Source organism: Myotis nattereri, assembly GCF_964212035.1.
Source record: "Myotis nattereri genome assembly, chromosome: 21".
NCBI classification, from domain to species: Eukaryota; Metazoa; Chordata; class Mammalia; order Chiroptera; family Vespertilionidae; genus Myotis; species Myotis nattereri.
Window position 1 is genome coordinate 874,199 of NC_138097.1, and position 25,965 is coordinate 900,163.

General features: G+C 61.8%; 1 protein-coding gene and 1 pseudogene across 2 annotated transcripts in view; both read right to left on the bottom strand.

The window, feature by feature from the left end:
- Positions 1 to 13,742, bottom strand: part of RASGRF1 (Ras protein specific guanine nucleotide releasing factor 1) — a 55,259-nt gene extending 41,517 nt beyond the window's left edge. The window contains exons 1-2 of the mRNA XM_081114915.1: positions 13,432 to 13,742; positions 491 to 597 (exon numbers count right to left, since the gene is read on the bottom strand). Of these exons, the coding sequence (XP_080971041.1) occupies positions 491 to 597; positions 13,432 to 13,707 (383 nt within the window). The 5' untranslated portion in view covers positions 13,708 to 13,742. The remainder of the gene's footprint in view (positions 1 to 490; positions 598 to 13,431) is intronic.
- Positions 13,743 to 20,550: 6,808 nt separating this feature from the next.
- On the bottom strand, positions 20,551 to 21,222 carry LOC308535757 (ferritin light chain-like; annotated as a pseudogene). The gene has a single exon. The product of its transcript is annotated as a ferritin light chain-like (transcript).
- Positions 21,223 to 25,965: the final 4,743 nt, after the last annotated feature.

Below are 25,965 nucleotides of genomic sequence, written 5' to 3' on the forward strand. Positions count from 1 at the left end.
AGACTGGACAAAAATCGTGCGCCTATGGATGAGGACAGTGGGTGGGGAGTGAGGGCGGAGGGTGGGGTGGGAACTGGGAGGATGGGAGTTATGGGGGGAAAAAAGAGGAACAAATGTAATAATCTGAACAATAAAGATTTAATTAAAAAAAAAACACACAAAAAAACACATCGATGGGTTGCCTCCTGCACGCGCCCTGACCCGGTCCGGGCCAGGGAGGAGCCTGCAACCGAGGTCCGTGCCCTTGAGCGGAATCGAACCCGGGAACCCTTCCGTCCCCAGGCCGACGCTCTACCCACTGAGCCACACCGGCCAGGGCGAACCTCACGTACCTTCTGATGCCCAAACTTTGTCTCTGTCAAGCTCCCATCCCCCCTCCTCTCCTCCGCTGCCTTCCTCCCTCGTCCTAAGGCGGGGGTTTGCCCGATCGGGCCCTCGGGTTCAGGGTTCCGCCACTCGTGCCCGGACCCCGGGGCTGGGGGAGACCCACCTGGCGTGAGCGATGGCCGCCACCCACTCGTCACAGTCCTTGGCATCCTCAGTCCGCAGCTCCAAGGCCTTCTGGTTCTCGTGGCTGAAGTTCACGGTGAAGTAATGCTGCGCCGAGGAGAGAGCTCCGGTTACCGGGGCGTCCGCAGACCCAGCGGCGCCTGCCCAGCCAGCTGTCGGCAGAGCGCTCGCTGCCACCCCAGCCGGGCACGGGCTCCTTATCCGCGGCTGTGGGGGCGCGGGCCCGGGGAGGACGCTCACCCTCTCGATGAGCGTCGACCTGTGAACCAGGAGGTCAGGGTTCGATTCCCAGTCAGGGCACAGGCCCGGGTTGCGGGCTCGACCCCCAGTGGGGGGCGTGCAGGAGGCAGCCGACCCATGATTCTCTCTCAGCATTGGTCTCTCTCTCTCTCTCTCTCTCTCTCTCTCTCTCCCTCTCCCTTCCTCTCTCTGAAATCAATAAAAGTATATTAAAAAATAACATCCTATGTAATAAAAGCTTAATATGCTAAGTGTCTGGTTGTCCATTCAATCAATCAAAGGGTAATATGCTAATGATATGCTAAGTCCACTCAACCGCTCGCTATGACATGCACTGACCACCAGGGGGCAGACACTCTGACCAGTAGGTTAGCTTGCTGGTGGGGTCCGGCTGATTGGGACTGAGATGGGCTAGACACGCCCCAGAGCCCTTCCTCGGTCCCTCCCCGGCTGGCCAACCTCTCAGGTCCCTCCCCAGCCCCGATCGTGCACCAGTGGGGTCCCTCGGCCTGGCCTGCGCCCCCTCGCAATCTGGGATCCCTCGGGGGATGTTAGAGCGCCGGTTTCCACCCGATCCCACAGGCCAGGCCGAGGGACCCCACTGGTGCACGAATTCGTGCACCGGGCCTCTAGTTAATTTATAAAAAAAGAAGAAGAAATGGGGCTGAGGGGCCAGCCTTTTAGCTGAGAGGGAACTGGGAGATGGGGTGGCTGGCCACTTGCTGGGGGAAGTCTGTAGGGGCCCCTGGAGAAACCAGAGGAGACAGGCAGGCGGTGGGGGACAGGGCGGGACCCTCAAGCCTGCCCATCCATCCGGAAGAGGTCATGGCGGGGCCATGGGTCAGAGAGGGCGCCGTCCTGGTCCCCTGTCCCTGGGTGTCCCCTGGGTGTCTGGGCGCCAGGGAGCAGCAGGCCGAGGTGGGGCATGTAAAGTCCTTTTAGCTCCTGCTGACATTACTGCATTTCTGTTAATAGCCTGGGTGGCAGCCAGGGTGCGTGTGCATGCGTGTGTGCGTGTGTGCATGTGTGCGCGCGTGCGTGTGCGGGTGAGCACGTGAGCCTGTGGGTTGCTGCAGCCACTCTCTCTCACTTGTTTCCTGGGAAACAGATACTTGGGGCTATAGCATGAAACGTCATCCGCTGGGTTGAGGGGCTCCGATGGGCGCCCCCTCCCCCTCGAGACGGAAGCAGGGAGAACATGGGGCCGCAGGGGGGTCCCCAAGCGCTCCCCCCTCTCTCACGCTCTCTCGCTCGTCTCCCAGGGCCTGTGTATTCCCACCTTCCCCACGGGAACCGGTATGATTGTCTGAGGCTCAGAGAGGGTGAGCCACCTGCTTCAGGCCACACAGCGAGAAGGCAGAGAGAGGAGCCCGGGTGACAAACCTTCGCCGGGCACCCACCACCCGGTCAGGCCCTGGACGCGGCCCTGGGGTGTGAGGGGAAGGAGGCTGTGGGCAGGTGAGACTTGGGGTCCACACTCGGAAACGAGGCCCTCTCGGCGACACGAGGCCCGGTTTCGGGGAGCAGAAGGGGGGGCGCCGGGGAACTGGAGTGGAGGAGGAGGGGCGGGCGCGGCTGCTTGCCGTCCAGGCCTCGGAGACTCAGGTTCTAAGAGAGTCGGTCCTCGCTGTCGCTTAAGTTGCTCTGAATGGGCTCCGGTTCCCTCAAATGTGTGATTCCTGACCAGGAAACGCCGCCCACCGGGCACCGAGCCCAGCCGAGCTGGTGGATGACAGCAGCCATTCACGCAGGGGGCACCGGCTTGGCCCCGCAGATGTGGGTGGTGACAGTGGCCAGCGGGGGGTGGGGCGCCCTGGCTCCATGAACCACGCCCGCGACGCTCAGTCACGCGGTAAAGGCACTGACAAGTCCTGCGCGCGAGGGAACCTGTTCCCAAACTCGGTTCCCCACGGAACCCCACCGCTTGCATCTGTTGGAAGAACACTCCCAGTGTTCCTGGGAGTCCCATGGGGACCGGGGTTCGAGTTTATTCTTTAGGTCTCTTCACTCCTGCATTTTCTCTTTTTCACAAATCGGGGAGGATACCGCCCACCTCGCAGATCATATCGTGAGACTGGGGGTCAGTGAGGGGGGGATGCCCTCACTCATGGTCCACCCCACCCCTTGCCAGGCCCCATTCCAGTGCCCAGGTCAGCCATGGCGGCCTCTCCCCCCTGGGCACCTTGGGGGCTGCGGTCCCAGCTGGCACTGCCTCAGCAGCCCTCTCTACCCGATGCTGTCCCATGTCCCATGCAGGTGTGCGTGTGTGCATATCTCTGTGCATGCACATGTGCATGTGTGTGCATGCATGTGCACGCACACATGTATGTGTGCACGCACATGCCCTGGCCTGGAGTCCCTCTCTCTCCCCTCCTCCCTCACTAAGGGGCCATCCATGGGGGTCGTCCTTGCATCCTCCTAGACATCCCAGGTCCCCTTTCCACCTCACCCTTAGGGTCCCAGGGGAGCCACTCTGCTCTGCAGCCCTTGTAGGGGGAGCTCACCCTGACCCCAGCCAGGCGCCCCAAGAGTGTCTTCTGACCTCTCACCCCCTTCCACAGCCTGCTCCTCGCTGTGGCCCCTCCCAGCCTGGCCGCACCGCCCGGTGCCTGGCACACAGTGGGGCCGCAGGCACAGCATGTCCCAAAGGCCTGCTTGCCGGCTGTGCCCGCCTGCCCCCCAACCCCCACCTGATATGACCACACAGGGGGGCTGGGCTCACTCATGACCCTCTCCCCCCGCTAGGAGCTGAGTGCCTGGCTCAGCCCCCGTCTGGCTCCCAGGCTCCCACCTGGCCTGAGCCGCCAGTTGCTCCACCCGCCACCTGCCTGGGGCTGCAATGTGAGGATGGGAAAGCCCGGGTAAAACCCAGCCCAGCCCTGCCCGGCCGGCCGGCGTGGCTCAGTGGCTGAGCGTCGACCTATGAACCAGGAGGTCACGGTTCGACTCCTGGTCAGGACACAGGCCCGGGTTGTGGGCTTGATCCCCAATAAGAGGCGTGTGCAGGAGGCAGCTGATCGGTGGGGGATTCTCTCTCATCATGGATGTCTTTATCTCATTCCCCCTCTCCCTTCCTCTCTGAAATCAATAAAAACATATATATTTATTTTATTTATTTATTTTAAATCCTCCCCCGAGGATATTTTCCCATTGATTTTGAGAGAGAGTGGAAGGGAGAGGAAGAGACAGAGAGAAACATCGATGTGAGAGAGAGACACACATCGATGGGTTGCCTCCTGCACGCACCCCGACCAGGGCCCGGGCGGGGGAGGAGCCAGCAACCCAGGCACGTGCCCTTGACCGGAATGGAACCCGGGACCCTTTGGTCCGCAGGCCGATGCACTAGCCACTGAGCAACACCGGCCAGGGCAAAGCATGTGTGTGTGTGTGTGTGTGTGTGTGTGTGTGTGTGTGTGTGTATTTAAAAAGCCCCAGCCCTCAGGGTCAGCTTGGAGGAGGCCTGACCCACAGCCTGGGGGCCTGCGGAGTGGTCCTGGTGTTAATGGGTAGGAACGACTCCAGACCCCAGGTGTCACACCCGGCTGGTCCCACGCCCACCTCTGCCCGTCTGTCACCCCGCTCACCGCCCGCCGCTCCCCTCCCTCCAGCCCCCTCTCTGGACGTTTGCCGAACGAACCCGCCTGGACACATCGGCCCTTCCGCTTCCATGTGTGTCAAAGCAAGAGATGCCATTCACGCGCGCTTCTAAAATTAATTTCGAACAGCTTTTATTTTCAGGTCTGGGTTGGATTTCCCCATTTGGAAAACATAAAAACTCCACGCGGAAGTACCTTGTTGAAAACAATTATCTCACTCTTCAGGGGAAAGGCTGGCTCTGCATTTGTTTTGCTGGATTAGTGAGATCGGGTTTTTTTTATAAAAAAATATTTTAATTGATTTTAGAGAGGAAGGGAGAGAGAAACATCAATGATGAGAGAGAATCACGGATCGGCTGCCTCCTGCACGCCCCCCACTGGGGATGGAGCCTGCAACCCGGGCAGGTGCCCTGACCGGGAATTGAACCGTGACCTCCCGGTTCACAGGTTGACGCTCAACCGCTGAGCCCCGCCGCCCGGGCCAGATCGAGTCTTGATCGTGCGTGAATGGCTGAGGTTAGCAGTCGGCCTGGATGTCCATCCATCCGAAGGACCTGGAACCCGGAGGCCGGGTTCCAGCTCTGACTCTCGGGGCCTGGACTCAGGAGACCCTTCGTCCGTTGAGACATGACTCTGTCTATCTGAGCCCCGTGTGCCAAACAAGGGGCCCGTCTCCCTACGCCCCCCAGCAACTGCAGGGTGGCCGTGGTGCCGCCCAGACATGCTCATCGACACAAGGGTGCCACCTGCAAAGGTGCTTATCTGGGTGGCGGCTGGATAGGAAGGCACAGACCCGCACCCGGAGCTCTCGCAGGGTTAGAACTGGACGCTCCCGCCGCTGCCCACGAAGCTCAGGGTGCGGCTCAGTTGTCACTGCAGCAGAACCCAGCCCGTCCTGACTAATACACCAAAGTCCGGATGGGAGGCGAGAGCAGCCTGGGCTAGAGCGGTGGAGGGAGAGAGGGATGCACGTGGGTGCGTCTGAGAGAGATAGGAGGTCAGACCAACAGGCCGGTGGCTGTGTGGCCACCAGGGAGGAAGCAGGCTCCCCTAGCAACCCCCTTTCTTCTTGAAGGGGCACCTCGCTCAGACTTTTCCAGAAACCCACGGGTTCTTTATGTTAAGACTAGAGGCCCAGTGCATGAAATTCATGCACAGGTAGGGTCCGAGCAGCTGCCGACTGCAGGCCAGGGCCTCCCTTTCCCCAGCTGCCTGCCGCTACTGGCTGGGGTGGGGCCGGCCAGGGGAGGGGCCGTGGGCGGTTGGCTGGCCGGCCCGCCCCCTGGTCGAACTCCCCGTTGAGGGGACAATTTGCATATTAGGCTTTTATCATATAGGATGTACCATTCTAGCCTGGCCGGTGTGGCTCAGTGGTTGAGCGTCAACCCATGAACCAGGAGGTCACGGTTCGATTCCCGTTCAGGGCACAGGCCCAGGTTGCGGGCTCCATCCCCAGTGTGGGGCGTGCAGGAGGCAGCCAATCCATGATTCTCTCTCATCATTGATGTGTCTCTCTCTCTCTCCCTCTCCCTTCCTCTCTGAAATCAGTAGAAATATATTTAAAACACACACAATGTGCCATCCTATCTTTACGTCCAGGGTCAGGGCGCGGTGTTGACGTGCCAGAGGCCCAGGTGAGCCGCTGCGTCCCTGAGGAGGACCCGGTCGTAAGGTGGAAGCTGACTGTGTGCCAGTCGAGAAGACCTACTGTGGGTGTTGTGCTAGGACTTGGCACACAGCACCCAGGTTACTACTCGGGACAGGGCTGCCAGGCGGGCTCTCTTAGGGCCTCCATCTCGCCGATGGGGAAACGGAGGCCCAGAGAGCCCTGCAGGAGGCGGCAGAGGCAGGACCCCAAGCCAGCCTGTGTGGCCGGAGACGTGTGGTCAGAGGCGGAGTCACGCAGCTGCTCAGGGATGGGCGGGGAGCAGGGGCTGTGCCATGGAGGGGCTGCAGGGCCCGGTCCACGTGGGGGACGGGCGGCGGGGGCGGCCAGGGCTCCCAGCTGCTCCCTGCACGACGGCGGCCCTCCCGGAGGAGTCTGGGCGTTGGCAGCGTTCTGGGCTCGTGCCCAGTCCACGGGCACAGCTCTTACATCAACACCGGGGGCCGCGCTCTGTTCTTGGCTGCTTGCACGCGGGCCCCGGCTCCAGGCTCCCACGGAGTCCGGGCATCGGGGCCGTGGGCTGGGGACGCCTCGGTGAGTGTTCCCTAACACGCGTGGGACCCCGGCAGGCACAGGAGCCACCTGGCAGAAGCCACGGTGACACGTTTTCACGGCGGTTAATTGTGTTTCTCGCCCCCCACCCCTCTATGTATCTTGGCAGAGAATGATAAACTCAAACCGCCTCCCCCCCCACCCCACCCCGGCACACACACACACACACACACACACACCAGCCCATATCTTCATGTGGCTGGTGGGTCAAAAGCTCAGGTGTTGGCCCTGGCCGGTGTGGCTCAGTGGATAATAGAGTGTGAGCTTGCGGACTGAAGCGTCCCGGGTTCGATTCCCGGTCAAGGGCACATGCCCGGGTTGCAGGCTCGATCCCCAGTAGGGGGTGGGCAGGAGGGAGCCGACCCATGATTCTCTGTCATCATGGATGTTTCTCTCTCTCTCTCCCCCTTCCTCTCTGGAATCAATACAAATATATTCAAAACAAAACAAGGGAAGCTCGGGTTTTGGAGCCAGGCAGCCTGGGTTCCGGTGCAGGCGCTGTAACCGTGAACAGGGGACTTGAACATCTCCGGGCCTCAGTTATTTCATCTCAAAAATGGGTCAACAGTGATACCCCCCCCCCGCCTCAGGCTGTTGGGATGACTAAGGCAGGTGCCGCGTGTCAAACATGCCCTCTGGCGCCGGGCACACAGTAGGGCCGGGCACACAGTAGGTGCGCAATAAATTGTGTTTCCTGGGACCAGGTACATTTGGTCTGGTTTCTGAAGCGCTCTGCAAACAAGACATACCCATCTAAGCCCGCACTCACGCCCCATCGGGGCTGAAGGGCACATAGCAGTGAGTGTGGGCGCAGGTGACTTTTTATTTTTCTTTAATTATTGTTATTTTATATATATATGTATATTGATTTCAGAGAGGAAGGGAGACGGAGAGGGAGCTAGAAACACCAATGATGAGAGAGAATCATGGTTCGGCGGCCTCCTGCATGCCTCCCATTGGGTATGGAGCCTGCAACCCGGGCATGTGCCCTTGACGGGAATCGAACCCGGGACCCTTGAGTCCGCAGGCCGAGGCTCTATCTGCTGAGCCACACCGGCCAGGGCCGGAGCTGGCTTTTTAAAGCTAATAAACAAGAATGTGCGTGTGGACCCCTTGTCCAGGTTGCAGGCAGAAACAGGATGCTCTGATTGACAGGCGCTGCCCGAAGCACGTGCCTTGCACGCGCCTCCGCAGCGAGTCTGCTCACGTGACCGGCGAGAGGGAGCGAGCCTTTCCTGCCCTCACGCAGCCCAACTGTGATCTCGCGGGGACCCTGAGACCTCGCGAGACCTTGAGACCTCGGGAGACGGGGCTCGTGGCTGCACCTGGGCCTGCGCGCGCCTCGCCGCTGCCTCCGCCACCAATGCTGTGGGAATAGCGGGCGCCTGTGACCTGCGCCCCACCTGCTCCTGAGGGCGCCCCTCACACAGAGCGGCCCTGCGCCCCCTCAGGCCTCGGTCCCTCACGGACCCTGAGTTGCCTCGGTCGAGGCCCGCGTGCCAGCCCGTGCGTGGACGGCCCGCATCCGCGTGAGGACCCTCCACTGGTGAGTGAGCGCAGGGAGGAAGGTACCTGGAGTGTCCCGCGCGCGGAGGGGAGCAGCGGGGAGGCGGCTTGAGGATAAGGCCTGCTGAGCCGGGAGTAGGCCCCTCAGGGCTGGGGGCGGGGCCATCCGGGTGGGCGGGGCCTAGGCCGATTGGGGCGGAACCAGGTGTGTGGGCAGGGCCTAGGCCAATTGGGGGCGGGGCCTAACCGAGTTGGGGCAGAACCAGGCGTGTGGGCGGGACCTAGTCCGATTGGGGGCGAGTCCTAGTCCGAGTGGGGGCGGGGCCAGGCATGTGGGCAGGGTCAAGGCCGAGTGGGGGCAGAACCAGGCGTGTAGGCGGAGCCTAGTCTGAGTGGGGGCGGGGCGATCCGGCTCTGCTTCCGGTTTTGCTTTGGTTTCTAAGGGCGGTGGGAGCCCCTGTCGCCTCCGCAGCCTCTGTGCCCTGGTTTCGGTCTGACTGTGCTTTAGGGGGTTCCTCTGGTGGCCCGATGCGCGGAGGGGGACCTGACGGGACACGGGATCGGCTGACTAGGGGGCTGGGTGGGGGGCAGCTCCCAGCACATGGTCATCGCTGAGAGGGACCCCGAGACCCCCCTCCACTGGAGCACTTTGATCACAAGGCTTCCTCGTCGCCGGACCCACGGGGCCCAGCGCAGGTGTGGCCCCGGTCGCGTGTCCACCCCCCCCCCCCCCCCCCCCGCATGGTAGTCACACACCCGTGTGAGAGTTTAGGCACCGGGGCAGAGGGGTGGGGACCTGGTATTTCTTGTCTCCGTGAAGGTAAAATGAACCAAGCTGCGCAATGCAACCTGATTTCAGCTCGAGCAATCTGTGGGGGGTGGGAGGTGGGGGGAGGGACACCCCACATGGTTAATCCCGGGGCCTCAGGCCTGCGGGGCTGGCGTTTCCATGGGCCCCGGTCTGAGCGGCTGGCTCCGCGTGTGTGCTGTGTTGCTCTTAACTCAACCTCTGCCCCTACGTTGGGGTTGGCCTTTTCCTCCGTGGCCTAGAGGCTGGGTGTGCGGGGTCAGAAAGCCAGAGAATGGCCCTGGCCGGTGTTGCTCAGTGGATAGAGCGTCGGCCTGCGGACTGAAGGGTCCGGGGTTTGATTCCCTGTCAAGGGCACGTGCCCGGGTGTCCCGCTGGATCCCCAGTGGGGGGCGTGAAGAAGGCAGCTGATCAGTGATTCTCTCATCATTGATGTTTCTCTCTCCCTCTCCGAAATCAACAAAAGTATATTAAAAAATAAATAAATAAAGCCAGAGCATGCATCTCAGCCACTGACACCCCCTCTGTGAACCAGGCACACTCACAGCCTCAGAGCGGTTGTAGATCAAAACCCACCAGGGCCCCTGTCCTGTGTCCTGTGATGAGGGCCTGGAGTGGGCTTCCTCCGGCCTCAGGGAAAGGCACCCACTGGGTGCACACACAGCAGGCACTATGGGTCCCCCAGCTTCCAGAACCTCCACCCACACTGCTGCCCACGCTCTGGCTGAGGAACCTGTCTGAGTCCCTCTGTCCAACGTGAATCAGGGAGAGCCCGGGGTCCACATTGTGACCCTCCTGGTTGGGGGTGAGGGGCGTGCTGGGGTCCCCCCGTTAGAAGCTGGGGCTGGACGCTTTTTTCAGGGGGCTGGGAGTGAGAAAAGCCAGTTTGGGTAACTCCATGCCAAAGCGGGGCAAGGGTCTCCCTGTGGGGAAGCTGAACCCACACTCTAAGTTCAGGGGCCTGTGCCTCCAGTACGTGGCTGTGGGGTCCGGAGGCGAGGGGGTGGGCACTGAGTGAGCAGGGCCCAGGCCAGGGAGGGGCCTTGCAGCTGCCAGTGGGCACTGAAGCTTGGCGGTGCCAGTCTGGCTCCATGAGGCCTGGGGGTTCCCAGACCTGAGCTCCAGGACACAGGGGCTGCACTGGACACAGGACGTGTAGGAGCAGCCAGAGCACAATGCATCGTGTCATGGTGGGCGTGGTGCTCCATGCCTTCGCATCCCGGCACCCTGCCTGTTTCACTCTTAGAGCAACGTCGCATATTTAGGGATTGGGGACTCTGAAAATCCTACTTCTTAGGCCTGTGACATAGCCCAGCTGGCCCTTAAGACGTAAAATGGGGAATTAGCATGAGATACACCAGCAAATTCAGTTCAGTAAACATTTCCGGCGCACCTACTATGTGCTACACCTCCCCCCACCCATTCCTGCCCACCTACTACGTGCTCCATCCCTAACCCCTTCCTGCCCACCTACTACGTGCTCCATCCCTGACCCCTTCCTGCCCACCTAGTACGTGCTCCATCCCTGACCCCTTCCTGCCCACCTACTGTGTGCTCCATCCCTGACCCCTTCCTGCCCACCTACTACGTGCTCCATCCCTGACCCACTTCTGCCATTGGGGGAGCTCCCTGCCAAGGTTTGGTTTCTGTTCCTTCAGAACCTGTCGTGGCCCTTCTGGGTGGCAGCTTCCTGTTTACACCTGGATGAAACCACATCTTGCTAACACCACGTCTTCACCAGACACCAGCCAGTCCAGTCAAGTGGTCAGCCTCTTGGAGGCCTCCTGGTGTGGGGGCTCGGCCACGTGCTGGCAGGTTTGGAGTCAGAGGATTCCTGGGGGCCCCAAGGCAAGGCACACGCAGCTGGGCATCCGCCAGGGCTCGGGGGCGGGCATGGGGCACCCAGGCCCAGGAGAAACATGGAACCACTAACTGCTAGGTCACCCGTTTGCCTCCAAGCTTTAGACGGGAACAAGCTGTATGTCTTGTAGACACACACAGGCTAAAGGAGCAGGGTCTTCCGAGACAGGCGGCTCTGATGGCATCTGCACCTGAGCTGGGGGTGCCAGGCCATCGCCCACTCTTCCTCCCTGTTTGGTCCCCTGGTGCCGCGCGGGGCCCTCCCTGAACACACCAAGCCTCTGGCTGGTGGGGTCCGGGGAGAGGGCCCTGAACATGTGTGCGGACCCTCAGCGGGTTCTGCGCTCCTGCTCCTCCCAGAATCCACTGCTGGCCCGAGCCAGGGCCTGAGCCGTGAGCTGAATGGTTTGGAATCAGCGGAGGATCTGTCTCATGTTCACGAATTCTTAGACGTGGGGTGGGATCTAGGTCTGATTCTGCCACTGATGACGTTGGGTAACTCCCTTCCGCTCTTTGGGCTTCAGTCCCTCTCTCTGTGAAACGGGAAGGAGGGCCCGGCCAGTGTGGCTCAGTGGGTGAGCATCAGCCTGTGAACCAGGAGGTCAGGGTTCGATTCCCGGTCAGGGCACATGCCGGGGTTGCTGGCTCCATCCCCAGGGTGGGGCGTGCAGGAGGCAGGCGATCCATGATGCTCAAAATTAATTTAAAAAATATCTATGATAATAAAAGTGTAATATGCTAATTAGACCAGACAGCTGAAGGACCTTACAGACAAAGCCAGGGCTGCGAGGGCCGAGCCCCTTGCACGGATTTCGTGCACCAGGCCTCTGGTCTGTATATAAAGACATGGGAAGGAGGCCGTGCGTGTCAGGTTCCTTTCAGCGTTCACATTTTGTGTGAGGCCCTTATTCCTGTCCAGGTGGATGTAATTCAGACCCAACTAAGATGGACCTAGATCCATCCAAAATGCGTCATGAGCATGCGTTCATACGTGTTATTTAATTGTATTCACAAAACCCCCCAGAATGCTGGGTGTGGAGACCCCCATTTTGTGGATTACAAACGGAGGCTCAGAGAGGTTGAGTGTGTTCCCTGAGGTCACACAGCCAGGAAGTTGCAGAGCTGAGCAGCAGTCTCAGGCCTGCTTCTGGCTCGGAGGGGCTGAGCCTCCTCCGCCCTCTCCCTGCCTCCCAGGGAGCTGAGCTTGGGCTCTGAGCAGGGGCTGAGGGCGAGGTGGGTTCCACTGCGGGCCACTGGTGGCACTCAGAGGTGGGGGGCTTTGGCGGGCAAGGGGTGGCGATGTTCTGGAAGGCTCGGCAGGCTGGGGGAGGGGCAGGTCATGGAGAGTCGAGAGCAGCGTCTCTGGCGGGGCCTGGGTCTGGCCCTCCCCCTTGCGCCTCTAGACCCGTGTACCTTTGCAGCTCAGGCTGCCTGCGCTGCGCTCTGCCCTGGCATCGGGGAGCCCCTAGAGGCCCCAATCCCCGGAAACCCCCTTCAAATATTCCTGTCCATTCCCCAGCCCCCGCCCGCCCAGGCTGAGGGCAGGGGAGGGAGGGGCAGCTTCAAGCAGTGCCTTTATTTCGGCCTGTCCAGCCCCCCCCCCCCCCCCCCCCCCCCGTCCCCCCGCCCCGGGTCTGTATGTAGCAAGGGCTTCTGAGAGTTGCTGGCGACTGGGGGGGGGGGGCAGCCCCGCTGCTGGCATGACACTGGGCCAGTGGTGTCCTCCGTGTGCTCACCGGGTGTCACCGGCTGGCGGGCCTCCTGGGTCCCTCTGGCCCCTTCCCGCGGACAGGACAGGTCGGGTCCACTACCTTCACTTCACCTTCCCAGGCCGGAGGGCGCGCCAGACGCCTTTGGAGAAGCATCAGCGGAAAACGCTGTCGCCCCGTCTGGCTGTTCCCGCTCGGCCTGCAGGTGCTCAGCCTCCCTCCACGCTGAGGGCGCACCCCCACCCCCGCCCCCGCCCCCGCCCCCGCCGGCCCAAGCCCCGAGATCCAGGCCGGGCCCTTAGCCTGGCAGCTCAGGAAACGCGCGCGAGCGCAGCCCTGGAGCCGGACTGCGGCGGTGGCGGTGACTGGCAGCGGTGGCGGTGGCGGAGGTGGAGGTGGAGACGCAGGGGGGGGGGGCGCCCACTCGTCCGGCCCGCCGCCACCGCTGCAGCCCCGTCAGCGGGGCGCTTGGGACCCCTCGGTGTGCTGCTGGGAGACCATCACCACGCGATGGCGCCCAACCGGCCCCTGCGGGCCTCAGCCCCGAACTTGGCAGAGCCCGCGAAGGCGCCCCCGCTCCCGGCTGCGGGGAGGCAGGGCTGCGGGGAGGCAGGGACGCGGTGCCCCGTGCATCCATCTCTGCCTTCCCCGCCACCGCGCTGGAGCGACGCCTCCCAGGTCTGGGCAGACGGTCGGGCTCTCCGGGTCGGAGGGGTGGCAGCGGGGGTGGCGAGCACCATTTTGGGCTGGGTGTGGGTTCACATTCCTTATGGCTGTCAGGCCCCCGGACCCCTCCCCCTCGCCTCTCCCCCTCGCCACCCCGCGGTCCTGCCTCCCACCGAAGTGGCAGGTGGAGGGCAGCAGCCGCCGCACCCCCTGCCCGCTGCCCCTGCCCGCTCTGCGCCACGGGCGGGCGCTGAGTCCAGGGACCAAAGTTTGGGTCCTGTCGGCGGCGGAAGGCCCCGAGCCCCGGCGCGGCCTCACCTGTTTCTCGGGCGGTTCCTTGGCCGAGAGCGCGGGCTTGGGGGAGGGCGCGCGGTCGCAGACGCAGCCCTCCAGCAGGTAGAGCCCCGAGGGCCTGGTGCTTGAGTCGCTCTCGAAGTAGAAGAGCAGGTTGTGCAGCAGCGCGAACCACTTGGTTTGCCATTTTGTGTTGTCCGCGCTCCGCTTGCTCAGGTAGCCCTTGCGCGTGCCGTCCTGGCGCGCCAGCAGCCCCAGGGACGCGACGTGGCCATCGTTTAGCCGGATCCCCTTCTGCATGGTGCTCGGAGGCCAGCCAGACCCCACGCGCTCACATCTTCCCCGCGCAGCCCCTCGTCCGTGCCCGCGGCGCGCTCGCTCGCTGGCTCGCTGGCTCCTTCTCACGCTCCCCTCCCCCCCAAATGTCTACACTCCGGGATCTGGCGCCGAGCCACGGCCTCTGCAATCCAGAGGTACCATTCCGCCCCACAGGGCCCCCGGGCCCCGGAGATGCCGCGCGACCCTGCCCCCTGGCACCTGGGCAACGGAGGGAGCGGGGAGCTGCGCTGCGCGCTGGCGAGGGGCAGGCGGAGTCATGTGACGCGATCCCTCGAAGCGCCCGTTTCAGCGGCGCGGACAGGGACACACGCACGCAGCCGGCGAGGCGCAGAGCCACGCAGGCTGTACCTTGGCGCCTCCTCCCTCTCCGGGACACGCTCGCACCAACGCAAACCCTGCGCCCCCGCCCTCGGCCTCCCTTCCCCCCTCCGGGGGTTAAAAAGCAGATCGGATCCGTTTTCGTTAACCTTGCGGAGCCCCGAAGGCTCGCCATCCCGGAGTTTGCGTTCTCTTGACCCTTTTTGCAGGACGCAGTTGTCATTGTCCCCAAAGGCTCCCTCCTGTGTATGTGTCCGGTCCCAGGTGGATGGAGGGAGGTGCATGCGAGGTGCATGTGAAAGTGCCTTCAGTGCTTGTCTTGGCGCGATCGGCCGGCCACCTCCCTGTCGGCATCCAGCCCGCTCCCGTGGCTTCCCCGCGGCATAAGGACAGTACAGGGGCGAGGTGCGGAGGGGGAGGGGCGCGGGCCTTTATTTTGGGCGTTGCCACGATTACCGGCGCACCCCAGCGCCCCGGGGTGCGGCTGGCTCTGGCTGCTGGAGTTTCCTGCAAATACCCCCCAGAGCCCGAGGGCGGGCTGCACGCGCCGGCGCTGGGGACCATGGGAGCCTTCAAATAGCTGCGCTGGCGCAGTGATACCTTAATGATAGATTTTCCGCTCTTATTTTTAGCTCTCACTCGCCTACACAGTTACAAGGCGTTTATGCGAGAACGTCATGGCGCGCGTGCTGCACCAGGCGGGCTGCCGGCTGGTCGGGGCGCCGGAGCGGGGCGCGCCGCTGTCTGCCGCAGAGGCAGCGCTGCGCCGGACCGGGGGCGCCCGGCCTCCCTCCGGTCTGCATGGGGGGGATGGCCTGGTGCAGACACCATCTTTCAGCACCGAACCTGAGGCTCCTCGTCCTGGGAGGGCTCGCGCACACACGCACGCGCACACGCACGCACACATGCACACGCGCAAACACGCGCGCACGCGCGCACACATGCACATGCGCAAACACGCGCACGCGCGCGCATGCGCACATATACACGTCTCGCGTGCCACCGGCCACCGAAAGACCCACCATAGAGGACTTTTAGGGGCCCCGTTCTGGGCACGATGGCGCAGGCCTCGATTCCCAGGGGGCGGCGGGCGTGGGACATTCTTGGGGAGCTAATGACCCTATGACCTCGGTCTTTCCTCGGGGCGGAAGGACCCTGTGGGGCTGATCTTCCTTCCAGCATCTGGTTGATGGACAGGGAGGTGAGAGCAGAGTCCCCGTGAACCGTAGGCACCGAGCTCCTCTGTGAGGAGTGGCTGTTCCGAGCATGCGCGGTAGGCCCGCCACCAGCCCTGCCGCTAGGTTCCAGGGACCGCCCCGCCCGCGGCGCCCCAGGCCCGGCTGGCCCTCCCCAGGCCAGAGCCTCTCTGGGGTCTCCCTGCTCCCAGCCCTAAGCTTTGCAGAGCCCCTCGTGTACACTCCCCGCACATCATGCGGCGCCATGGTCCCTCTTGGCCCCTGCGGGCCCCGCCCCGCTCAGAGCGGGTTGGAAGAGTGACGTGCCCGAGGCTGCGCCGGGACCAGAGTCCGGGCCTCTGGGGTCCTAGCGTGCCAGTCCTGCCTCCTCTCTCTCTGGTTGAAACGTGTTGCCTATGGAAGGCGAGGGGTGACTTCTGAATGTGGGAGAAGACGGCAAGGCTCACCGCCCCCTTCACTGGGATCTGCCCCGCTGATCCGACCTTCTGAATCATTGTCTTCTTTCCCTTCTTATCTGTGTTTTCTCCTTTTTGTAATAAAACAGACAGGGACGTGCACACAGGCTTGGGAGAAATGCTTTCAGTCAAAAAACTCCTGGTGCTTAAAATAGCTCACCAGCTATTCAGAGAGTGGACCTATCCCGATGGAACATTCCGGGGAGTTCTGGGGTGTGCTGGGGGAGTGGCGACCCCAGTCACTGCACGAGGAGTTGTCGTTCACAGGCCCCATGTTCATTCTATGGGGTATGTGTGCTGCAGAGGCCAAAACAGCAGAGAGAGGCTTTTAGGAGATGGAACTCTGAGGAATTTAAAAGTCAACTTATTGTCATTAGTCTGGTTTTAATGTTTTAAGTAAAAAGAAAAAAAAAAAGAAAAAAATGCCCCAGCCGGTGTTGCTCAGTGGATAGAGCGTTGGCCTGTGGACTAAAGAGTCCCAGGTTTGATTCCCGGTCAGGGCACATGCCTGGGTTATGGGCTGGTCCCCAGTAGGGGGCGTGCAGGAAGCAGCCGATCTATCAATAAAAATAGTTTTTTAAAATATATTTTATTGATTTTTTTACAGAGAGGAAGGGAGAGAGATAGTTAGAAACATCGATGAGAGAGAAACACCGATCAGCTGCCTCCTGCACATCTCCTACTGGGGATGTGCCCGCAACCCAGGTACATGCCCTTGACCGGAATTGAACCTGGAACCTTTCAGTCCGCAGGCCGACGCTCTATCCACTGAGCCACACCGGTTTCGGCAATAAAAATATTTTTTAAAAAGTGAGGGGATTTATATTTTTAAATAAATATATTTTTATGTTTTTATTGATCTTTAGAGAGAAAGGGAGAGGGATAGAGAGAGAGGAACATCAATGATGAGAGAGAATCATCCATCAGCTGACACACTGGGGATGGAGCCGGCAGCCCAGGCAGGTGCCCTGACCAGGAGTCGGACCGGTGGCCTCTTGGCTCCTGGGTCAGCGTTCAGCCACCGAGCCACACCGCGGGGAGGGCATTCCCTGTTATCAGTGACGGGAACAGGGTGGGTGGTCCGGTAATAAATACCTTCCCGGGGCGCCCGGCCTCCCCAACCGCACACCCCGTGCGCTCCTCCAACACGAGGAGGAGGCAGGTTCCTCAGAGAGCGGGTCCCGGCAGCTTCCGCTTCGGCTGTGGCCGCGAGTCCCGAAGACGCCGCCTCTCGCACGGGTGCTCATGGTTATGGAGAGAGTTACTCCCCCTCGTGACCCAGAGCAAACACGGGGGCCGCAGGCGGGACACGCCCCCCGTGGTTTCCAGCAGGCGGCAGGGCACACGGGGCTGTGGCCGATGAGCTGCTCTCCCTCGGCCGCCCTGCGGCCAGAGCTCCCGGGGCCTGGCTCCCTCGGCTCGGGGCTGCCAGGGGCCTGATGGGCGGGGGGGGGGGGGGTCCCTGCCGCCAGTGGACAGGGTTATGGCTGCCGCGAGCTTTTAAAAATGTTTAGCCCTGACCGGTGTGGCTCAGTGGATAGAGCGTCGGCCTGCGGACTGAAGGGTCCCGGTTCGATTCCGGTCAAGGGCATGTACCTTGGTTGCGGGCGCATCCCCAGTAGGGGGCGTGCAGGAGGCAGCTGATCGATGTTTCTAACTCTCTATCCTTCTCCCTTCCTCTCTGTAAAAAACCAATAAAATATATTTTAAAAAATTCTTAAAAATCTTCATCAGGGATAATTTTTCCAGTGATTTCCAGATAGAGTGGAAGGGGAGGGGGAGAGAGACAGACGGACCTCAATGGGCCGATTGGTTGCCTCCCGCACGCGCCCCGACCTGCTGGGATCGAGCCTGCACCCGCATACTTGCCCTTGGCTGGGAATGAACCCTGGACCCTTCTGTCGGAGGGTGCTCTAACCACTGAGCAGCCGGCCGGGGCTGCGTAGGGCTTTCGTATAAGTTAATGAGAGGTGCCCCTAGGCGTGTACCGGCTCCGTGCAGGGACCAAAGGCTGGCAGATGGCGAGCTGGGCTGAGCCCCTAAGGACATCTCCCCCAGGCCCTGGGGCAGACCCCCCACCCCTGGGGCGGAATCGGTCCCGTTCCAACAGCACAGCCACTGGAGAGTGGGGAGCATCCTGATGGGCTTAGACTAATCAGGACCCTCCTGGGGCAGGTCGCGGGTTAGCGCAGGGGGTGGGGGGAGGAGCCACAGAGCACTGGCCGAGGACCAGCAGCGACCCCTGCAGGGGTGTTGGGGAAGGGCACCCTCCGCAAGAGGAGCAGGAGGGGGGGACGGCACAGGGGAAGGTGGGGGGGGCAGGGGGAGCCGGAGGGTGAGACGTGGAGGCCGAGTCGCCAGCCCAGAGGAGAGGCTGGCCCGCGAGGAGGGCCCCCAGGGTGACGGGAAAGGCTGCGCGGGCCTCCAGGGCCACACTGGGCTCCGTGAGCAGCCGCCTGGGCATCGGACGTGGCGTGGCGGGGGGCCTGCTCTGTGGGAGGACGGCTGGAGGGCGGGGCTGCACGGCCTGTTTCACACACTCCTCACATGCGCCACGCACCACGCGCCACACGCCACACACACCACACACACCACACACGTGCCACACCACACACCACATACATGACACATACCACACCCACACACACCACACCACATGTCACACATGCCACACACCACACACGCCACGCACCACACCACACATGCCACACAACCCACATGCCACATGCATGCACACATGCACCACACGTACACACTACATGCACACACCACACACGCCATATAGACACACACACCACACACGCCATATACATACCCCCCATGCCACACACACACCCCATGTGCACACACACACGGCATATACACCCCTCCCCCCCACACGCACCACACACACAGACGCCACATGCAGCCTCGCCATCTCCGGTTGTCGCTCCTCAGATGGCGCAGCTGCTCTCTGCCTGAGCAGCACAGGCCTGGTTCCCACTCAGGGAAGCGGGGGGCTTGCCTGCACCCACTGTTCTCATGCATCGCCACCTGGACATCTCACAGCCCTGCCCCCCGTGCCCCCCGCCCCGTGCCCCCCGCAGCCGGGGCGGCTGGTCCCTCGGGGGGGCGTTGACGGGGGGGGGGTGGCAGGGCTTTGCCAGGGCGGCCGGCTTCCCAGGGGACGAAGGAGAGGGAGCTGCAGCTGTGAGGTCTGGGCTCGGAAGTCCTAGACTCCCCCCCAGAGGGTCCATCCTCGTGTCCCCTAGACTCTCTGCACCCCCGCGGGACACACACTGCGCCCGCTGGCTGTGGCCGTCACTGGGCGCCCGTCTCCTGCCTCGGACCGGAGGCCCGGACCCCGGCCACCCCCGCGGAACCGCGGGAGCCGCCTCTGCTGTGAGCAGGTCGGGTCCTGGACCGTCTCCACGGAGACCCGAACCCGCCCGGGCAGCTCCCGCTGCGCCCCTCAGCCTCGGGGGGCGTGAGGGCCCCCGACAGCCGTCCGGCAGCCTCTACTGAGGTCCCTCTGTGCTCAGCGCTGTCGGAGGCCGAGCCCAGCAGGAAACGGAGCACACACCGCTCGCCCGCCCTGGCCCATTCCCCGGAAGCCCGTCCGTGCCCGCGATTCACCCCGTCCGCCCGGCACACGGCAGCTCGGCACTGACATCCTGCGCACCACAGACGGGCTACAGTTTGCTGATCCGACAAAAACAGGTGTAATTTTGACTCATTTCACACCGAACAGCTGTTGCTGTGTTTGCCGTTGTCATCGCTTCATCTGACCGTCCAAGGCCGTGGCCCTCAACCTTCCTGATGCCGCGGCCCTTTAATGCGGCTCCTCGTGCTGTGGGGACCCCCAACCATAACATTATTTCCGTGGCTCCTTCATCGCTGTCATGTTGCTGCTGTGATGAATCGTCATGTAAATCTCTGATGTGCAGGATGGATTTTCATGGTTACACATTGAACATAATGAAAGCATCGTGATTAATCACAGAAACAATATGTAATTATAGATGTGCTTTCCGATGGTCTGAGGCGACCCCTGTGAAAGGGTCGCGACCCACAGGTTGAGAACCGCTGCCTAAGGCGAGAGCTTGGGCCCTGACTGAGCAGTCGGGCACCTCACGTTCTAGAAGCTCTTGCGGGACAGGGTTGGAAACGGCTGCTCCCTGTTTCCTCTCTGTCTCTCCGTAAGGGGGACCCCCGTTTGCCCTGGCGGCGATTCTCATTAAAGGGGGGACCAGGTCAGCACCAGGGGCAGATGCAGGGAAACAGGTTTCTTCCCTGAACGTGCTCAGATCCACAGTGCGAGCTCCTCCACGTGGAGGCGAGAGCCGGCCTTCTGGTCCGGACTCCGCCCCGGCCCTGTGACCGTGGCCGGGCCACCTGGACGGTCACAGGCCCCCCCTTCTCATCCGTGAAGTGGGTGCAGGGCTGCGTCCCCGGCTGGGTCGCGCTCGCGGGTGTGAAGTCACGGTGACCGCGGGGAGGAGGACGCCGGCCCTTCTGATTCTCTGCGTCTCTCTCCTTCCTGACCCGCGGCTGCCAGACCGCAGGGTGTGGTGTGTCTGCCCCGCGTTTACCCCGGTTCCCGCCTCAGTGCGGGGCTTGCTGCCCTCAGCAGCGGCCTCGGACCGGACCGGCCACCATCACGCACACCAGAACCGCCCAACCTTCGCTGCCATGGCAACGCTGCGGGTGCTCCTTGCAAACGCCCCCCTCCCCGCCCCCAGTGGGGTCCCTTCCCTCGGGATGTCTCCTTAAGGAAGGGGACCTTTCCCGCACCTCGAAAGCAGCTCACGATTTATCTTATAAAACAACCATTTTATTTTATTTTTTTAACTGTTGCAAAAAGCTTTATTGTCTCATTTGGTCCAATGCATGGGAGAGGGCTCCGGGGTGGTTAAAGGAATGGCTAGTAGTTTCGGGAAGAGGCTCGGGTATAAGCCAGAGACGCCAAGGGGGTGCGGGGGGGGGGGGGGGCCTCGGAAAGGCCTCTGGGCTCCAAAGGCTCCTAGTCGTGCTTGAGGGTGAGCCTCTCGAAGAGATACTCGCCCAGCCCAGCCGGGGGGCCGGCCAGCCTGCGGATGTGAGTCAGGTGGTCGCCCATCTTCTTGATGAGTTTCACCTCCTCATCCAGGAAGTGGTTCTCCAGGAAGTCGCAGAGATGAGGGTCGACACGGGCCGAACCCAGGGCCTGCAGCTCCAAAAGGGCCTGGTTCAGGTTCTTCTCCAAGGCCAGGGCGGCTTCCATGGCGTCCTGAGTTTTGCCCCACTCATCCTGGGAAGGTTTCTGCACGTCCTGGAGGAGAATGCGGCCACCGCGCTTGTTCTGCAGCTTCAGGAGATGCTCCGCCAGCTCGCGGGAGAAGTGGCCCACGCCCTCCAGAGCCGCATCGTCGCGGGCGAAATAGTAGCCCAGAGAGAGGTAGGGGTAGGAGGCCCGCAGGTGCTGGCTGGCCAGGCGGGTGATGGTGCCTCCACCGCGGGGAATAATTCTGGCGAATTTGGGAGCTCATGGTTGTCCGGCAATAAGGAGTTTAAGGTAGAAAAAAAACAAAACCAAACCGGTGTTGGCTGGTCCCGGGGGTGGTCCTGAAGGTGGTGAGTGGCTGAGACGCAGGAGAGTGGCCGGAGGCTGGAGAAGGGGCGTCCCTGGGTCTTTTCCGTCCAAACGCTGTTGAAGCTGGAGACAGATCGGGAGCTCCGAGTGCGCTCTAAAAACAGCCATTTTAAAACGAAGTCCTGCCAACACGCCATGTAAGGGCAGATACAGATTAAAGATAAGAGGCTTATGCCCGGCCGGTGTGGCTCCGTGGACAGAGCGTCGGCCTGTGGACTGAAGGGTCCCGGGTTCGATTCCCAGTCAGGGCACAGGCCTGGGTTGCAGACTCGCTCCTCAGTGTGGGGCGTGCAGGAGGTAGCCGATCTGTGATTCTCTCTCATTGATGTTTCTATCTCTCTCCTCCCTTCCTGCCTCCCTAAAAATCAAGAAAAATATATTTTAAAGCTCTGGCCCTTGTGGCTCAAGGGATAGAGCGTCGGCCTGCGGACCAACGGGTCCCGGGTTCGATTCCAGTCAAGGGCGCAGGCCTGGGTTGCAGGCTCCTCCCCGGCCCGGGCCCTGGTGAGGGCGCGTGCAGGAGGGAATCCATCGATGTTCTCTCTCACATGGGATGTGTCTCTCTGTCCTTTCCTCTCCCTTCCACGCTCTCTAAAAATCAATGGGAAAATATACTTGGTGAGGATTTTTAAAAAAAGCGGAATAAGAAAGTTTAAAAAAGAAATAAAGAGCATGGGACCCACTTTGGGCTCATCCCCGTCCTGGGTGAGGCTGTCCAGCTGCTGGAGACGCATCCCACACCCGCCTTCGCGTCACACTCTGTCCCCAGGGGCTGCTCCGTGTGGTTTGAAGAGCTGTTTTGGGGTCACCCCCGGTGCTGCACCCCCAAGGGCCTCGTCACAGCTGCTGGGAATGCGCCGGCGCCCGCACAGCACCGTGCGGGGAGGCTGGGGGGGGGGGGTGCAGGCGGGGAGGTTAAGTGCCGACTGGTCCAAATTGTCGCAGTGACTTTACACCAAGTGTGGCCCTGCCTTTTCTCTCCGGAGTTAACCGCCAGATAGCTTTGCTGTGCCGTCGCCATGGCAACGGGGTCTAATGGCGCTTTTACTTTTTCTCTCCGCCTGGTCTCCCTGCGACCGGCCTGCTTTCCGGAGGCGACACCGGCGGCGGGACCGGGACCGGGACCGCCCCGCGGAGCCCCCTTTCGCTCTGACTCAGGACGGCACCGGGTCCCGACCGCGGACACCGTCGCCCCTTCCCTCGGAGGGGACGGCATCGCTGCTCCGACAGCCGTGCGCTTGTCATTTTAAAATTTCCGGAGTTATTTTTGGTTCACTGCAGGAAAAAAATGCGAAAATGCAAATGATGCAACACACACGCCCGGTCCCTTCGCGCTGGTACACGCGTCTGCGCCCCATTTCATTGTCGGGCGGAACCAGGCGGCGCCCGCCACCCCGTGCCGCCCAGCAGGACTGGGCCTCGGCCTCAGGCCACGGGCGTTGTGGTCCGTCTGTCTCCCAGGCGGGGAGGCCGGGCCCGGCACGCACCCCTCACCATCCGCAGGCGCCCTCGGCCCTGTCACAGCCTCTCTGACGTGCTTTCCCAGGGGTTTCTGGTCCCTGGAGGTGCAGGAGCCAGGCACCCCAAAGGGAGCCCCGACCCTTGACTGCATCGTGAGTATTTTTTAAAAAATAGGTTTTTATTGATTTCAGAGAGGAACGGAGAGGAAGCGAAAGAAACATCCATGATGAGGGAGAATCACGGATCGGCTGCCTCCTGCACGCCCCGCACTGGGGATGAGCCCGCAACCCGGGCCTGTGCCCTGACCGGGAATTGAACCATGAGCTCCTGGTTCAGAGATCGACGCTCAACCACTGAGCCACACCGGCAGGGCCATCATGATTCAGAGAGGAAGGGGGAGGGACAGAGAGATAGAAACACCGATGAGAGAAACATTGATCAGCCGCCTCCTGCACACCCCCCACTGGGGATGTGCCTGCAACCCAGGTACATGCCCTTGACCGGAATCAAACCCGGGACCCTTCAGTCCGCAGGCTCTATCCACTGAGCCACGGTGGCCGGGCTGTCATGTTTCTTAATAGGCCTTCTCTGTAGCTGCCTCTTTTTCCTTGTTTGTTTTGAAACAGAGAGCTAGAGAATTTGGGGGTGAGGGGTCATGGGTTCCCTGATGTCTGGCCGGGTGTACCCATGTCACAGATGTGGGCACTGAGGTTCAAAGACAGCACGGGGTGGTAGCCTCGGGCGGGAGAGGGGTGCTGGGTAGGATTTCCGGTTCTCCCGTCACATTGAAAGGGTTTAACGCTTTGTCAGATTGTGTCGTGTGGCAGTGCAGCGTGCACCGCGACGAGTGCAGCTCAGGGAAGCTTTGTGTATGCACAGCCGTGCAACTACCACCACGTCAACACAGACCATGGCCTGCACCCCAGCGGGCTCCCGTCTCCCTCCTGAGCCACACTCCGCCCGAGAACCACTGCCCTGCAATGAGTTTTGCTGACAGTGTGTGGTCACCGCCATCCCCACATGAGCAGCCTGTGACCCTGGTCCAGTAACAGCAACAGCGTGTGGTACGTGCTGCCGCGTCCTCTGTGCCGGGCACTGTCACACGCGCATCTCATGGAGCGCTCAGATCTCTGGGAGGCAGACAGTTACCGCCTGGTGTCTGTCCATATCCATCCATCATCCATCTATCCATCATCCATCCATCATCCATCACCCATCCATCCATCCATCCGTCACCCATCCGTCCATCCATCCATCACCCATCCGTCCATCCATCCATCCATCACCCGTCCGTCCGTCCATCCATCATCCATTCATCCATCATCTATCATCCATCCATCCATCCATCCATCATCCATCCATCCGTCCATCCATCCATCCATCCATCATCCATCATCCATCACCCATCCATCCATCCATCCGTCACCCATCCATCCATCATCCATCACCCATCCATCCATCCATCCATCCTCCATCATCCATCCATCCATCATCCATCCATCCATCCATCCATCCATCACCCATCCATCCATCCATCCATCCATCCATCACCCATCCATCCATCCATCCATCCGTCACCCATCCATCCATCCATCCATCACCCATCCGTCCATCCATCCATCCATCACCCGTCCGTCCGTCCGTCCATCCATCATCCATTCATCCATCATCTATCATCCATCCATCCATCCATCCATCCATCATCCATCTATCCGTCCATCCATCCATCCATCCATCATCCATCATCCATCACCCATCCATCCATCCATCCGTCACCCATCCATCCATCATCCATCACCCATCCATCCATCCATCCATCCTCCATCATCCATCCATCCATCATCCATCCATCCATCACCCATCCATCCATCCATCCATCACCCATCCATCCATCCATCCATCACCCATCCATCCATCATCTATCACCCATCCATCCGTCCATCCATCCATCATCCATCCATCCTCCATCATCCATTCATCACCCACCCACTATCCTCCTATTTAACCATTCAGTCTTCCATCTACTATTCAACTATCATCTATCATCTATCTATCCATCCATCCCCATCATCTGTCTGTCTGTCCATTATCTCCCTATGCATACATCATCTATCTGTTCCCCGTCTGTCTGTCTGTCTTGCAGGGGGTTGACCTCCACATGGAGGCTGTAAGCAGCCTCTGTAAGGCTGTTTGTCGGACGTGCGCTGGGCTTCGAATTCCACGGAGCAGCCAAGGGGGAGGGAGCTGGGTGGAAAGTGGGGGAGAGCGAGGACAGACAGACCCCCGAGCGTGACCTGGGACAAGGGGACCAACGGTCCTGTCTTCCCAGGACTGAGGGTCCGCCAGGTGGAGACTCACTTTCCAGCTGGGGACGTGCAGGCGAGCCCCGGGGAGGCGGTCCCCCGGCGGGGGCAGGCGGGGGCAGGTGCTGGTCAGGGCCCCCCCCCCAGTCTCTCTGCCCCAGCCCCGACGGTCACCTGCGGGGGCTGGACTCCCCGGCCCGGCCTAGGAGTTGGAGGAGCTGAAGGGGTGCCGGGAGGTGGGCACTGCAGCCCCCACACCAGAGCTGCGCCCCCAGGGGAGTGACGGCCTCTGTGAGCTGCCCAGGGCCCGGCGGGAGCGCAGTGCCTCCAGTGTCACTCCCACCCCCAGGGCCCCCCTAGGTCTCCGGTGGCTCCAACCAGAAGTTCACAGAGCAGAGAATTCTGGGAAATGTAGTTCAGCCTCGCCAAGGTGACAGGCCGCAAAGCCACCCCCTTCTATAGACTGTAGACGGGGACTGAGCCCCGAGAGCCTGTGAGCACGCCCAGGCCCACCCTGAGCAGCTGGGGGGGGGGCCCGAAAGGCCAGGGCGCTGCTGCTGTGCTGATCCCTGTGTAAGGCGGGCAGGTTCCCTAGCGTCCGCAAGCCTCACTTTGCCAGTCCGCCAGATGGGTTCACACAGCACCTCCGTGGAGGTCGATCCGGGACGGGGAGGCAGTTACAGCCGCGATTCAGAGCAGCACCCGCTCCTGGAGGACGGGCTTCCGGCCGGAAGACGGGGAGGCAGTGAGTCATGGAGGCCCAGCCCGGGCCCTCCCTCAGCCAGCGGTCCCCGCACAGGACGGGGGGGGGGGGGGGGGCAGGTGCAGCTCAGGCCCAGCCGTGGGGGCGCAGGGGCGCAGGGGCGGCAGTCAGG